The following is a 13,721-nucleotide window of genomic DNA, read 5'->3' as shown; positions in this document are numbered from 1 at the left end:
TGCAATGACATCCGGTGCCCGCAGGCAATCGGAACAGCTGATCGGTGGCAGGTTCGGGTGTCGGACCCCCACAGATCATATACTGATGACCTATCTGGTGGATAGGTCATCAGTTGTCCGGTAGTTGACAACCCCTGTAATTCTTCATTTTTTTTCCTTTCTAACTTCTCTTCCTCTTTCCAAAACTCTGTATATTTGCCTGTTTCTAGAGCCATCAATTTCTAAATGATTTTGAAACTGTAATGATCGCCGCATAGAAATCAATAAAGTCATCTGAAGGTGCAATACTTATTGTAAACTTACTATCCAACCTCCTCCATCAGTAGTCATATCACATAGCACCATCAAAGGTTTCATGCCATCTGGGTGTATTGTGTACCACCCGCTGAAAATCATGCCTTGGTCCCTCAGCTCCTTACAGTCCTTTGCAACTACAAACAAGATGGGGAAATTTTATGTTCCTTAAATTCTTTTATGTTTTCTTTTTGTGAGACTGTATATGCTGCCTTATAATTGTTTAGGTCATGGAATATCTTTTAGTTCATGGATGAAAGAGCATAACAACAATAATAATGATCATAATAATAATAATGATCAATAATAATAATAATATTGACATGTCAGAAGTTTGTCAAACCTTTAGTTACCCTTTAAATAGTTTTGTTAATACATCACATTACTTATCTTGTACTGATACTAAGTTGTACAGCCTGCATTATATTCCAGAGCTGCACTCCCTATTCTGCTGGTGGAGTCATTGTGTACATACATGACATTACTCATCCTGTACTGATCCTGAGTTATATCCTGTGTTTTACTCTAGAGCTGTACTCACTATTCTGCTGGTGGAGTCACTGTGTACATACATTACATTACAGCAGTGAAGAAAAAAATTGGGTCCAGCGCTAGTGTGGATAAAATAGAAACTATTTCCAAGTTTTAATAGGTCATGGTTAAAAAGGATCAATAGATTGATATCCTGGCGTGCAAGGAGGGGTATCAACCCGATGGGGAGCCTATGCGTTTCAGACGCCTCCTGCGTCCTTAATCGTGGCTAATGCATGATATCAGTCTATTGATCCTTTTTAACCATGACCTATTAAAACTTGGAAATAGTTTCTATTTTATCCACACTAGCGCTGGACCCAATTTTTTTCTTCACTGCTGTCTACCCGTCGTGTGCCAACACGAGGATCCGTGCGCAGTCAACGATACAAAACTACGTATCAGGTGAGCTGGAGGTTTCCTCTCTTTTTTTCTCATACATTACATTACTTATCCTGTACTGATCCTGAGTTATATCCTGTATTATACTCCAGAGCTGCACTCACTATTCTGCTGGTGGGGGTCACTGTGTGCATACATTACATTACTTATCCTGTACTGATCCTGAGTTACATCCTGTATTATACTCCAGAGCTGCACTCACTATTCTGCTGGTCGTCATTGAATACTGTAAATAAGCTTGTTGTCACACACTCCTAACAGTTTAGCTGAGCTCCTATAATTCAAGGAAGCAGTACGTTCTTCCTACATCAAATTACTGTACAGTCCCTAATGTAAAGACAAGCAGGGAATGCTGGGAGATCGGAGCCTACAAAATGATAAATGCAGCTCTGGAGACTTTAACTCAGGATCAGTACAAGATAAATGATGCAAAACAGAGAGGGCCAGTCATTTATATCCAGCTAACATAATATCATTAAGGCTCTTTTCACATCTACGTTGTTATTTCTGTTTTTTATTCCGTCATAAGAACAGAAAAACCCAAATAATGAAAATAACGAATTCGTCCCATGATGGACCTGTGACGGATCCGTAATTTTCCCAGACAAAAATAGCATTGAATGCTGCGCTATTTTGTCTTGGATTTTTGACGGAGCCTCCAACGCAGATGATTACACAGCCTAACTCTGCTACTATTTCAGACCAGATCAAAGATCTACAACTGCCCATTGATACCTCTATGCTTTTTCACTTAGTAAATGAATGGCTGCAATAATAACCTTCTCTTACCTCCATATGCGAGTCTGTGTGAGTCACCTTTTACTCCTTGGCTTCCTAAAGAAATATGACAATTGATTGTGAGGTTATTTATGTAAGACATTGGTGCAATAACCATTCCCTATGTCTGCGAATAACAGAGGTGTGATGCCTCGTTGCTTACCCATCCACATGCTATGAACATTATACAAGTAGGTAATGACCAGAACTATCATGCATAAGGCTGGGTTCACACGACCATGTTAGGTCCGTAATGGACGGAACGTATTTCGGCCGCAAGTCCCGGACCGAACACACTGCAGGGAGCCGGGCTCCTAGCATCAGAGTTATGTACGATGCTAGGAGTCCCTGCCTCTCAGTGGAACTACTGTCCCGTACTCAAAACATGATTACAGTACGGGACAGTTGTCCTGCAGCGAGGCAGGGACTCCTAGCGTCGTACATAACTATGATGCTAGGAGCCCGGCTCCCTGCACTGTGTTCGGTCCGGGACTTCCGGCCGAAATACTTTCCGTCCATTACGGGCGTAACGTGGTCGTGTGAACCCAGCCTAACTCTGTATGCCAGTAATCCACATTGGGTATTCATTGGCAAATTTCACGTACAAGGTCACCAATATTTTGAAATGAACAGAACATCTAAAACTGGCTTCACCGGCTGCATTTTAGTGTTCATCTTACGGACATAAATCCCGGACCCACCTTCTCGCGGATCCACTGAATCGAACTTAGATTACCCTATGGTAAAATGCAGCAGACTTATGGCGATGTGAAACCAGCCTAGGTCTGTAATGCTGCATTCTGTCATAGAACATCACACAGTTCTAGATTTGGGAAATTGTTGTGAAGTGATTAAAGACAATCATTTTTCTTATTGTTCCAATATATATTTAATACAAAAGAAATACAGACCTATGTGTCTCCATGGTTACAGACTACAAACAAACCTTATGTAGTCTGATCCTTCAGTCCGCTTAGGACACCTCCTGTATTAGCCAGAGTGGAGAGATGCTGGTGCTCTGTTCACACTATCATCATGGCTTCCGTTCAGAACAGAGCCAGCTATGACGTATGCGTATCACAATGACTACTGATGGATTATGCCATAAATGTCTAAGATGGGAAAACTAATTTAAACCTTTCATATTACCTCACATTACATATTATACTATATGCTATTACCTTATACTTCACGTAAATGGCTGTAATGTTTCCCAGCCAAATATATTGTCACAATACTTTATTCTACTCTATCTAGACGTGATCAGGTGAATACACCGAGCGATGATCGTCACCAACAAAGAGGCACTGTTTTTGGAAGTAAGCAGCCATTTTTTTCTAAGCTTATACAACCCTTTGAATGAATGCATATGGAAAAGGGAGCTACAAATCTTTCCTGCACCCCGGTATTACCTTTTTCTCCACTTTGTCCCCGTGGTCCCATTGGCCCAACAGATCCTTTATCACCTGGATTCAAAGGAATATATTAATAAAAAATTTGTTAACTGTAAGAAATAGATTTTATATATGTAGAATCTTTTCGCGGAACATAAGAAGCTCCCGTCACTATTTTATGAGGTATCCACACAGGTAGAAGCAGCATTTGGATAAATAAAGGAGAAAGGGTCCGAGCAAACATAAGCGAAGAAGTCGCAGCACTCCAAAATACAGTGAGACAAGATTGTCACCAACAAAGGCCGTCCTTTTATATGCAGGCTATATGGGCCATGCCATTCCCAGCAATTACTGTAGGTATAGACATTTTTTGTCTGGGGGCTAAAAGATTTAGTTCTGACGGCTCCTTGAGGCCTGTTCGACTCCTGTCACTGCTGGCTTTTCACTGGCGCCCCCTACGCCACCTGATACCTGAGGCTTATACCTTACCAGCCCCTCCCCCCAGCTGCATGCCTTATTCTATTATAAATGCCATTATAGATGAGATGCCCCCATCTTTCGCTATTTCTTCATTGTAATTTTTTTATGTTGAAGGTGTTGTATGAGGTTAAAAAAACATGACTGCTTTCTTACAGAAATCATGCCACCCTTATCCATGGGCTTTGTTGGGAATTACGGCTCAGTCCCATTCATATGTATACCATCCACAGCACATGAACAGGAGTGGCGCTGGTTTTAGAAGTAAGCCCCCATCTTTTTCTAACTTCATACAACACTTTGAATGTATACGAAGAAGGGTGAAAAAATCCCCCCCATTACCTTTTACTCCAGTTGGTCCCAGTGGTCCCGTTTGCCCAGGGGCTCCGTTATCACCTGGATTCAACGGAATATATTAATAAAGAATAGTTGACTGTAAGAAAGCAATTTTGTGGTTTTCAGAATCGTTGCGCATGAGGGAAATAAGAAGCTCCCATCACTAATCTTTGAGGTATCCACACAAGTAGTAGAAGCACTAAATATAATCATACTATATATTTACAAAAAAGCTATATCGTTAATCAGGTGCATTGTCCAAGCTCTAAACCGTGATACATATAAAAAAACATCCTCATCCCCGTCTCCGTAAGATCAAAACAGACAAAAAAAAAAGACAAAAAAAATGACAATAAACATATCACATATCCACTAAGATTAGGATGTACACAAAATCATCTACGCCAAGAAGGGCAAGTCCCTTAGTTTCACATTCTCGAAGAAACTTTAAACTCTACATTAAGACCATTCTTTTTTTTGAGTCTCATTAATTTATCACCACCACCAACACCACCACGTCTTGAGATGGGAATGAGATCTAAGATCATAAAATGTGGATGATACAAAAAATGTTCATTACCGATTACCCAATCATGTCCATTGGGTAATCAGTGTATTGGAATCACTACTTTAGATTTTTCCCAGAGTGCAAATAAAGCGTGCAGGAATCCACTACCTCAAGTCCGTCACTACTCTGATCAGCAGAGTCTAAGGTTACTCTATGGTCTTCACCAGAGCCCACCGCAAGGCAGGTCAGATTTGGCTGCATAGAACCCCAGTTGTTTTAACAGAGTTCAGTGTTAGATAAGAGATACAATGCAGGCAATACCAGAATGGAAAACCAGACAGACAGAGGGTAACTGGAAAAAGAATACACAACCAGGAGAGACTGTAATTCCAAATCAGAAAGCAGAAGAATACCAGGAATTGCAGAGGTCAAAACCAGCCAAGAGCAGAATGTCCAAATCAGTGAGAAAAAGGATTAATCTAAAGACAAAAACAAGGTTGAGTTCCAAGAATCCAAATAGTCAGGTGATAAAGGGAGTAGCCAGGAGCTTGATCAGATACTTGTAAATCCAAAGAAATTCACTAGCAACAATGAAAGAACTGACCAGACTTAAATACTCAACCCTAGAACCTGATAGGAAGAAGACAGAGAAATGAGATTGGCTCTACAACTCAAACCAGAGCCGCCTAGAAGCTAGGCTAGTAGTCATGGCAACCTTAAAGAGACAGACGTTTCCTAACATTCAGTCTAGTCTACTTGTCGCATATCATTTCCCCCACATGTAGGAGTTTATATGAGACCATAACACGTACAAAATACTGTCAGAATAATTGATCTTATATTCTCTTGTGAAGCAGGATGTTTATAAAGTTGACCAATCTGCATTTAAATGCACTTGATACATCCTGGACACGGGAAGCACCCCAACTTGGCTGGTTGTAAAAATGACCGTTGTTTAACCTTTAAATGTGAACCCACACCTGTCCTTACCAGTTTATATTTTAGATTAGAGGAGCATCTATATGGCATAATAAGGCACAGTTCTTCCCTATATTTATAACTGTCCTTCACTACAGGCCAATGCTTTCTAATTAACTTAGATGTCACTCGGGTCATTATAAGTAGAAATGAGAGGGACTCTAGAGAATTTCTTATATCGATTTTTATCTTGCTAGCTCTGTTATAATATATTATAATAGTTCTCTTGTCTAGAGTCATAACAACCATATGTAAATAACCCCTCTCTTTAAAGTTGTGTATCATGTTATTAAGTGTCCCGTAAAAATTTTTTGTCACTGTCAACAATTCTCCTGCCTCTAAGATATTATTTTCGTTTTCTAGGATGACAACTGTCGTACATAAGGAAATTTTTTTTTGTTAAACGTTTGGTTTGTAAGCTTCCATCAAGTGCGACTCTCGTATCTAGAACTCCACGGTCTCATGTGAATATGTCAAATTAAGTTAAATATGCGTATCAATAGAGTTAAACAATACATGAATTTCATGTCGTTTAGCTCAATACCAAGCCAAATTAGAAAGATATCATCGATATATCTCCACCACCTCATCGGAAGAGGTGCGATACATACATAGGTGTCAACATTGCCACAAAAATAGCATTACCTTTTCCTCCAGTTGGTCCCAGTGGTCCTATTTGCCCAAGAGCTCCCTTATCACCTGGATTCAAATGAATATATTAATAAAAATACTTGACTGTAAGAAAGAGATTTTATATATCAATTTATGGTTTGTAAAATTTTTGGGCAGGAAATAAGCACCTCCCGTCACTAATCTATGAGGTATGCACTCAAGTAGTAGGAGCATTTGGAGAAATAAAAGAGTAAGGGTCCGAGCAAACATAAGTGAAGAAGTCGCACCACTTCAAAATACACTGAGCCAAGACTGTCATCAACAAAGGCTGTGCTTTTATATGCAGGCTATAAGGGCCATGCCATTCCCAGCAATTACTGTAGGCATAGCTAGACATTTTTTGTCCTGAGATAGAAGATTTAGTTCTAACAGTTCCTGCAGGACGGTACAACTCTTCTGGCTTCTCATTGGTGCCCCTTACACCACCCTACATCTAGCCGCTCCCCCCCCAGCTGCATGACTTACTTTATTATAAATATCATTTCAGATGCCCCCATGTTTCCCTATTTGATAAAACATGGCTGCTTTCGCCACACTTGTCCATGGGCTGTTTCTAGTATTGCGTCTCAGTCCCATTTATATGAACACCATTCACAGCCCATGAACAAGAGTGGCACTGTTTTTGCAAGTAAGTCGCCATCTTTATCTAACCTCATACAACCCTTTGAATACAGACAAAGGAATGCGCTACAAATCTTTCCTGCACCCCCCATTACCTTTTTCTCCAGTTTGTCCCTGTGGTCCAGTTTGCCCAAGAGCTCCCTTATCACCTGGATTCAAAGGAATATATTAATAAAAAACAGTTGACTGAAAGAAAGAGATTTTACATATAATTTTGTGGTTTGCAGAATTATTGTCCAGGAAATAAGAAGCTCCCGTGACTAATCTATGAGGTATCCACACAAGTAGTAGCGACACATGGATAAATAAAGGAGTTCGGGGCCGAGCAAACATAAGTGAAGTCGCAGCGCCCCAAAAAGATTTCAGTGTAAAAATAATTGAATGACCCGTGTCATAGCAACGTTTAGCCCTGTAGTATTACATCAAATATAAATGAGTAAAATCATATATAAATGCATACGAAGAAGAGTGATACTAATCTTTCCTTCCCCCATTACCTTTTTCTCCAGTTGGCCCCAGTTTTCCCATTTGCCCAGGAGCTCCCTTATCACCTGGATTAAAATAAATAAATGAATAAAAAAAATAGGTGATTGTAAGAAAGAGATTTTATATATCAACTCGTGGTTTGTAGAATCTTTGCGCGTGAGGGAAATAAGAAGCTCCCGTCACTAATCTTTAAGGTAAAACACCCTAATCATTCTTAACACAGGAATGGACAGGTCCCCTTTAAGAAGCAAATTTCCACTTTCAACAACATTTTACCCCTGTGGATTTCAAGTTATTTGATGTAATTTTCTCCACTTTTATACAAAGCTTCTTTTAAAATTCTACTGGTTTCCCTTGGAGACAGACAACAATTTGGCTGCTCTGCTGCTGTCAGACATGTGACACAGCATTTGAGCTGTGAAGCTGTCCTTACACATAAGAAAAGATTGACAGTACAAAAAATACATTATGTATTTAAGACTTAAATGGCTGTAGTGTCTCCCAGGCAAATATATTGTCACAATATATGTTGGAAATAATGTGAATAATTTTGCATTAAAATGTATTTCTTATTTTCTTACGCATATTTTGGAACGGCATATATGAAAATGTTACAGTATACACACACAAACACACTTTCCCTGTTTGTTCCCTAAGTGAATTGCTTAAAAGGAACCTGTCACCAGGATAAATATTGCATACAGCCTTCATATAGGTATGGGCAGCCAATAGAATTTATGGGCCCCAAAGACTTTACTGTGCAGATAAGGTATACAAACAAAGAATAAAAAATTAGGGAACAGACATTTTTTCTCTTATTGACTGGATTGCTCATGTACTCGATTTACCTTGAATTCCCTGAGGTCCTGCAGATCCCTGCAATCCGGGAAATCCAGGGATCCCTTGGCATCCCCTTAGGACAGCCAACTTGTCTGATTCCCCAACACCAATCAGTTTCACATCTGTGAAGACAGAAAAAGAAAGGCTTGTAAAAAAATTTTTTATTAGTTAAAGATGGTGTCCATTTTTAAATCTCTATTAGGGACTTTTGAGTTAATAAAAGGAAGTCCACCAATCAAGACCCTCCTCTATACCCAGCTGTAAAGAGTGTCTCTCACCCTGGAGGACCCGGCACATCTGTGCATTACATGGGAAGCCTATTGATTTCAATGATTACCTTGTAATACTTCATTTTTCCTGTGGTGGCGCTGAAGGGAAAGTGACTTCTCGATACTATGTTACACTAGGGTTGTCACAATACCAGAATTTGGAGTTCGATACAGATACTTCGTGTAGTATTGCGATCCTCGATACCAAAATGATACTTAAAGAGGCTCTGTCACCAGATTTTTCAGCCCCTATCTGCTATTGCAGCAGATCGGCGCTGCAATGTAGATTACAGTAACGTTTTTATTTTTAAAAAACGAGCATTTTTGGCCAAGTTATGACCATTTTCGTATTTATGCAAATGAGGCTTGCAAAAGTACAACTGGGCGTGTTGAAAAGTAAAAGTACAACTGGGCGTGTATTATGTGCGTACATCGGGGCGTGTTTACTACTATTACTAGCTGGGCGTTGTGTATAGAAGTATCATCCACTTCTCTTCACAACACCCAGCTTCTGGCAGTGCAGATCTGTGACGTCACTCACAGGTCCTGCATCGTGTCGGCCACATCGGCACCAGAGGCTACACTTGATTCTGCAGCAGCATCAGCATTTGCAGGTAAGTAGCTACATCGACTTACCTGCAACGCCGATGCTGCTGCAGAATCATCTGTAGCCTCTGGTGCCGACACGATGCAGGACCTGTGAGTGACGTCACAGTGCTGCACTGCCAGAAGCTGGGCGTTCTGAAGAGAAGTGGCTGATACTTCTATACACAACGCCCAGCTAGTAAAAGTAGTAAACACGCCCCGATGTACGCACATAATACACGCCCAGTTGTACTTTTACTTTTCAACACGCCCAGTTGTACTTTTGCAAGCCTCATTTGCATAAATACGAAAATGGTCATAACTTGGCCAAAAATGCTCGTTTTTTAAAAATAAAAACGTTACTGTAATCTACATTGCAGCGCCGATCTGCTGCAATGGCAGATAGGGGTTGCAAAATCTGGTGACAGAGCCTCTTTAAGGACAGAGTAATTGTTTTTTTTAAATTTTTTCCTCTTTTCATCCTGGCGTTGATAACTTTTTTCTCGACGTAGCTGTATGAGACTTTGTTTTGTTGCGGGACAAGTTTTCTATGAAGGTGCAGTCTTTTGCTAGATTGACATTATTATTTCATTTATCGAAAAATTTTATTTTCGCAAAAATACAGAAGAAAAAAAAGCAGTTTTTCTATTTTTTTACAGCATACACCGATTATCATAAATTAAGCTATAAATTTATTGTGCAGGTTATTATGGTCACGACGATACCAAATATATATTATTATATGTATTAGGACCTATATTTTTATAATGTTTAGGGTATATTCACACGGCCTATTTTCGGCCCTTTTTCTGACCGTAAACGGCCGAAAAACTGCCGAAAAATCAGAGGCAGAACGCCTCCAAACATCTGCCCATTGACAATGGGAAAAACGGCGTTCTGTTCCGATGAGCCGTTTTTTTACACATCCGTTTTGAAAAACGGCCGCGTAAAAAGACGGCCGTGAAAAAGAAGTGCAGGACACTTCTTGGGACGTTTTTGGAGCTGTTTTTCATAGACTATTTAAAAAAGCTCCAAAAATGGCCCGTGAAAAACGCAGCAAAATCGCGAGTGGCACAACAAACGTCTGAAAATCAGGAGCTGTTTTCCCTTGAAAACAGCTCCGTATTTTGAGACGTTTTTGACTCTGTGTGTGAACATACCCTTATTCTAAAAAATATGCATTTGTGTAACTTTTTACAGAAATGGTTTACTTAAAATAACTTTTTAAATATATATTGTGTGTATATATATATATATATATATATATATATATATATATATATATATAGGAATTCAAAAAATAGGCAGCACTCCACAGCATAGTAGTCAAAAAAGTGAAAAACATTTATTCACCCATATGTAAGATTGTTACGTTTCAGTCCCAATCTGGGCCTTTCTCAAGCAGTTTGGCTAATAATTAAGGGTATGTGCACACACACTAATTACGTCCGTAATTGACGGACGTATTTCGGCCGCAAGTCCCGGACCGAACACAGTGCAGGGAGCCGGGCTCCTAGCATCATACTTATGTACGATGCTAGGAGTCCCTGCCTCGCTGCAGGACCACTGTCACGTACTGAAAACATGATTACAGTACGGGACAGTTGTCTTGCAGCGAGGCAGGGACTCCTAGCATCGTACATAACTATGATGCTAGGAGCCCGGCTCCCTGCACTGTGTTCGGTCCAGAACTTGCGGCCGAAATACGTCCGTCAATTACGGACGTAATTAGTGTGTGTGCACATACCCTAAAAGTTATGTCCCTCCATTACTTCACAGGGGTTCCCTGTGACGTGATCATAGTTGTCATTTTATTATCCCCTTGAATGCCGCAGTCAGCTTTGATCTCAGAATTCAAGGGGATAATGGCAGAGAATTGAGGTTTCCCTGATCTCCGCTGTTAGAGCGTGGCTATTTATTACAGCCGTTGCACCGCTCCTGTTTGTGATCAGCATGATGGCACCCGGCCGGTGCTGCACTAATGAGCGCCGCCACTGAAGACAGAGAACTTGGGAGCGCTGTGCATAATCTCCAATATGGTATGCTGATCGCAAAATGTCTTTATTTGTCCTAGTTGTGCAAATGAGGACAGCGCTACCGATAAGGCCACGCAGACAATTCCTGTATAAGGGGAGTTTATTTCTCTATCCTCTATCTATCTAAAACAAAAACTGCTGACTTTTTTGAGCAGGTTTTTATTGAGGTATTATTTTTCCCACAGACACAAATAAAAAATATATTAGAAATGTATTCTGACATGAGAGGGCTGGATACGATACAGAAAAAAAAGGACACACAAGCTCTCTTCCAGAAGGAGTACGAGAAACTAAATTAAATTATTTTCTAGTGTTTTATAACTTTATTGTTACGTTTTTTGTAATACATTTTATTTTGTCTCATGAACTTCATGTGCTCTTGTTTATATAGTGTGCCAGTGCAGCTGCTGGAGTGGTATATTTGTGGCATCTCTCTGGGATTCAGGTTGAGTCCAAAACCCGGAATAAGGGCCTGATTTGCTAGAGTATAGGGAATGATGGGTGGGCTCCCGCTCCATCCAGACAGTCCATGCTTTGGGCTGTCTGATAAGCCTACTTAGCTGTGAGGGCTCCTTTAAGAAAGGTGTGATCCACTCACACAGTGCACCCAGCCTGGGGAAGACAGGCATTACCTGCATGGGGGAGGCATGAACAATAGGTTAGTTGTGAGATGATGGGCAGTAGGCCCATGAAATATATATATGTGTTTATTCTATTTACATTATAAGTTCACCTGTGCGTACGTTCGTTATAGCCGCCCGTCTATTTTGAATACTTTAAGGGTATGTTCACACGGCCTATTTACGGACGTAATTCGGGCGTTTTTGCCCCGAATTACGTCTGAAAATAGCGCCTCAATAGCGCTGACAAACATCTGCCCATTGAAAGCAATGGGCAGACGTTTGTCTGTTCACACGAGGCGTATATTTACGCGCCGCTGTCAAATGACGGCGCGTAAATAGACGCCCGCGTAGAAGAAGTGACCTGTCACTTCTTTGGCCGTAATTGGAGCCGCTATTCATTGACTCCAATGAATAGCAGCGCTAATTACGGCCGTAATTGACGCGGCGTTCAAGCGCCTGCACATGCCGGTACGGCTGAAATTACGGGGATGTTTTCAGGCTGAAACATCCCCGTAATTTCAGCCGTTACGGACCCCCGCCGTGTGAACATACCCTTAGCCCTTTAGGGTATGTGCACACACACTAATTACGTCCGTAATTGACGGACGTATTTCGGCCGCAAGTAGTGGACCGAACACAGTGCAGGGAGCCGGGCTCCTAGCATCATACTTATGTACGATGCTAGGAGTCCCTGCCTCTCCGTGGAACTACTGTCCCGTACTGAAAACATGATTACAGTACGGGACTGTTGTCCTGCAGAGAGGCAGGGACTCCTAGCATCGTATATAACTATGATGCTAGGAGCCCGGCTCCCTGCACTGTGTTCGGTCCGGTACTTGCGGCCGAAATACGTCCGTCAATTACGGACGTAATTAGTGTGTGTGCACATACCCTTATTCTCACACCTGCGGATTGTGAAGCATCCGCCATGAGTCTGTCAGACTGTCCCATACACGTTCGATTACAAGTGGCTGAACAAATCCAACACCACAGATTCCATTATCTAGCGGTCGGCTGTAATAAAGGGTCATTCATAGTCTTTCCTGTGAACGATCGTTGGGTGACTGTTCAAAATTGGTCATTCCTACAGACGTTTGTTTCATGTGTATGGTTAACAAAGGTCTCCAGGCCTGCCATGGCTATATGTCTATTAGGCCAAACCAAAGGCCATAACAGCAAGTGATAATGCTCTGTGTATACCAAAGCATTATAGAAGCGATCAAAGGATCACATTCTGAAGTCCTCTAGTGGGATTAAAAAGAAGTAAATAAAGTTAAAAAGAGTTTATTACAAAAAAATGTTCACATGGAGAGAAAAAAATCTATTTTTCCACATAAAAAGCGGCTTTATTTTGTGTTTTCTTTAAAAAATGCTAAATTAATAAAAATAATAAAGTTATTTGAACCACACGGGGAACGACGTAAAAAAAAAAAATTGCAAAGTTAATCGACAATTTATATGTACCGCAAAATATTTTTTTATTAAAATATGACTCGCCCGGGAAAAAGCAAGCCACATATGGCTTCACCGACGGAAAAATAAAAAGTTATGGCTCTTGGAATGCAGCGACCTAAACTATTATTTTTGCATGAAATGTGCAAAAGTAATAAAACATAATTTTTATATTTATATATATATATATACACATACATATTTGGTATCGCTGTAATCGTACCGACCCACTGAATAAAGGTTATAATGTAAAAAAAAATCTGAAAACATAAAACAAAAAAAATAACGCCAAAACAGGCTCAGTCCTGAAAGGGTTAAGGAAATACATTTATCTGCTTGCAGCGCAAAAAATGTAACCAGTCACTGTGATATAGAATGTAAGCTCCTGTGTCTAGAACACAACGTGACCGTCATGACCTGTCATTAACCAGTTACAGTCC

The 13,721-nt window shown here is 40.5% G+C and overlaps 2 protein-coding genes across 4 annotated transcripts in view; one reads left to right on the top strand and one right to left on the bottom strand.

The window, feature by feature from the left end:
• LOC142659158 (ficolin-1-A-like) overlaps positions 1–13,721 on the bottom strand; it is a 29,086-nt gene that overhangs the window by 15,008 nt on the left and 357 nt on the right. For both annotated transcript variants that reach the window (XM_075834978.1, XM_075834977.1), the window contains exons 2-9: positions 8,325–8,438; positions 7,488–7,541; positions 7,086–7,139; positions 6,343–6,396; positions 4,218–4,271; positions 3,417–3,470; positions 2,017–2,061; positions 304–431 (exon numbers count right to left, since the gene is read on the bottom strand). In XM_075834978.1, coding sequence (XP_075691093.1) covers positions 304–431; positions 2,017–2,061; positions 3,417–3,470; positions 4,218–4,271; positions 6,343–6,396; positions 7,086–7,139; positions 7,488–7,541; positions 8,325–8,438 — 557 coding nt within the window. The remainder of the gene's footprint in view (positions 1–303; positions 432–2,016; positions 2,062–3,416; positions 3,471–4,217; positions 4,272–6,342; positions 6,397–7,085; positions 7,140–7,487; positions 7,542–8,324; positions 8,439–13,721) is intronic.
• The window catches only part of LOC142659160 (ficolin-2-like), a 39,218-nt gene continuing 28,691 nt past the window's right edge, over positions 3,195–13,721 (top strand). For both annotated transcript variants that reach the window (XM_075834982.1, XM_075834983.1), the window contains exons 1-2: positions 3,195–3,323; positions 4,034–4,139. In XM_075834982.1, coding sequence (XP_075691097.1) covers positions 3,288–3,323; positions 4,034–4,139 — 142 coding nt within the window. In that variant the 5' untranslated portion in view covers positions 3,195–3,287. The remainder of the gene's footprint in view (positions 3,324–4,033; positions 4,140–13,721) is intronic.

The sequence above is a fragment of the Rhinoderma darwinii genome, chromosome 8, assembly GCF_050947455.1.
Source record: "Rhinoderma darwinii isolate aRhiDar2 chromosome 8, aRhiDar2.hap1, whole genome shotgun sequence".
Classification (NCBI taxonomy): Eukaryota; Metazoa; Chordata; class Amphibia; order Anura; family Rhinodermatidae; genus Rhinoderma; species Rhinoderma darwinii.
Note: the sequence above shows the minus strand (reverse complement) of the source record. Positions and strands in the feature narration are given on the sequence as shown.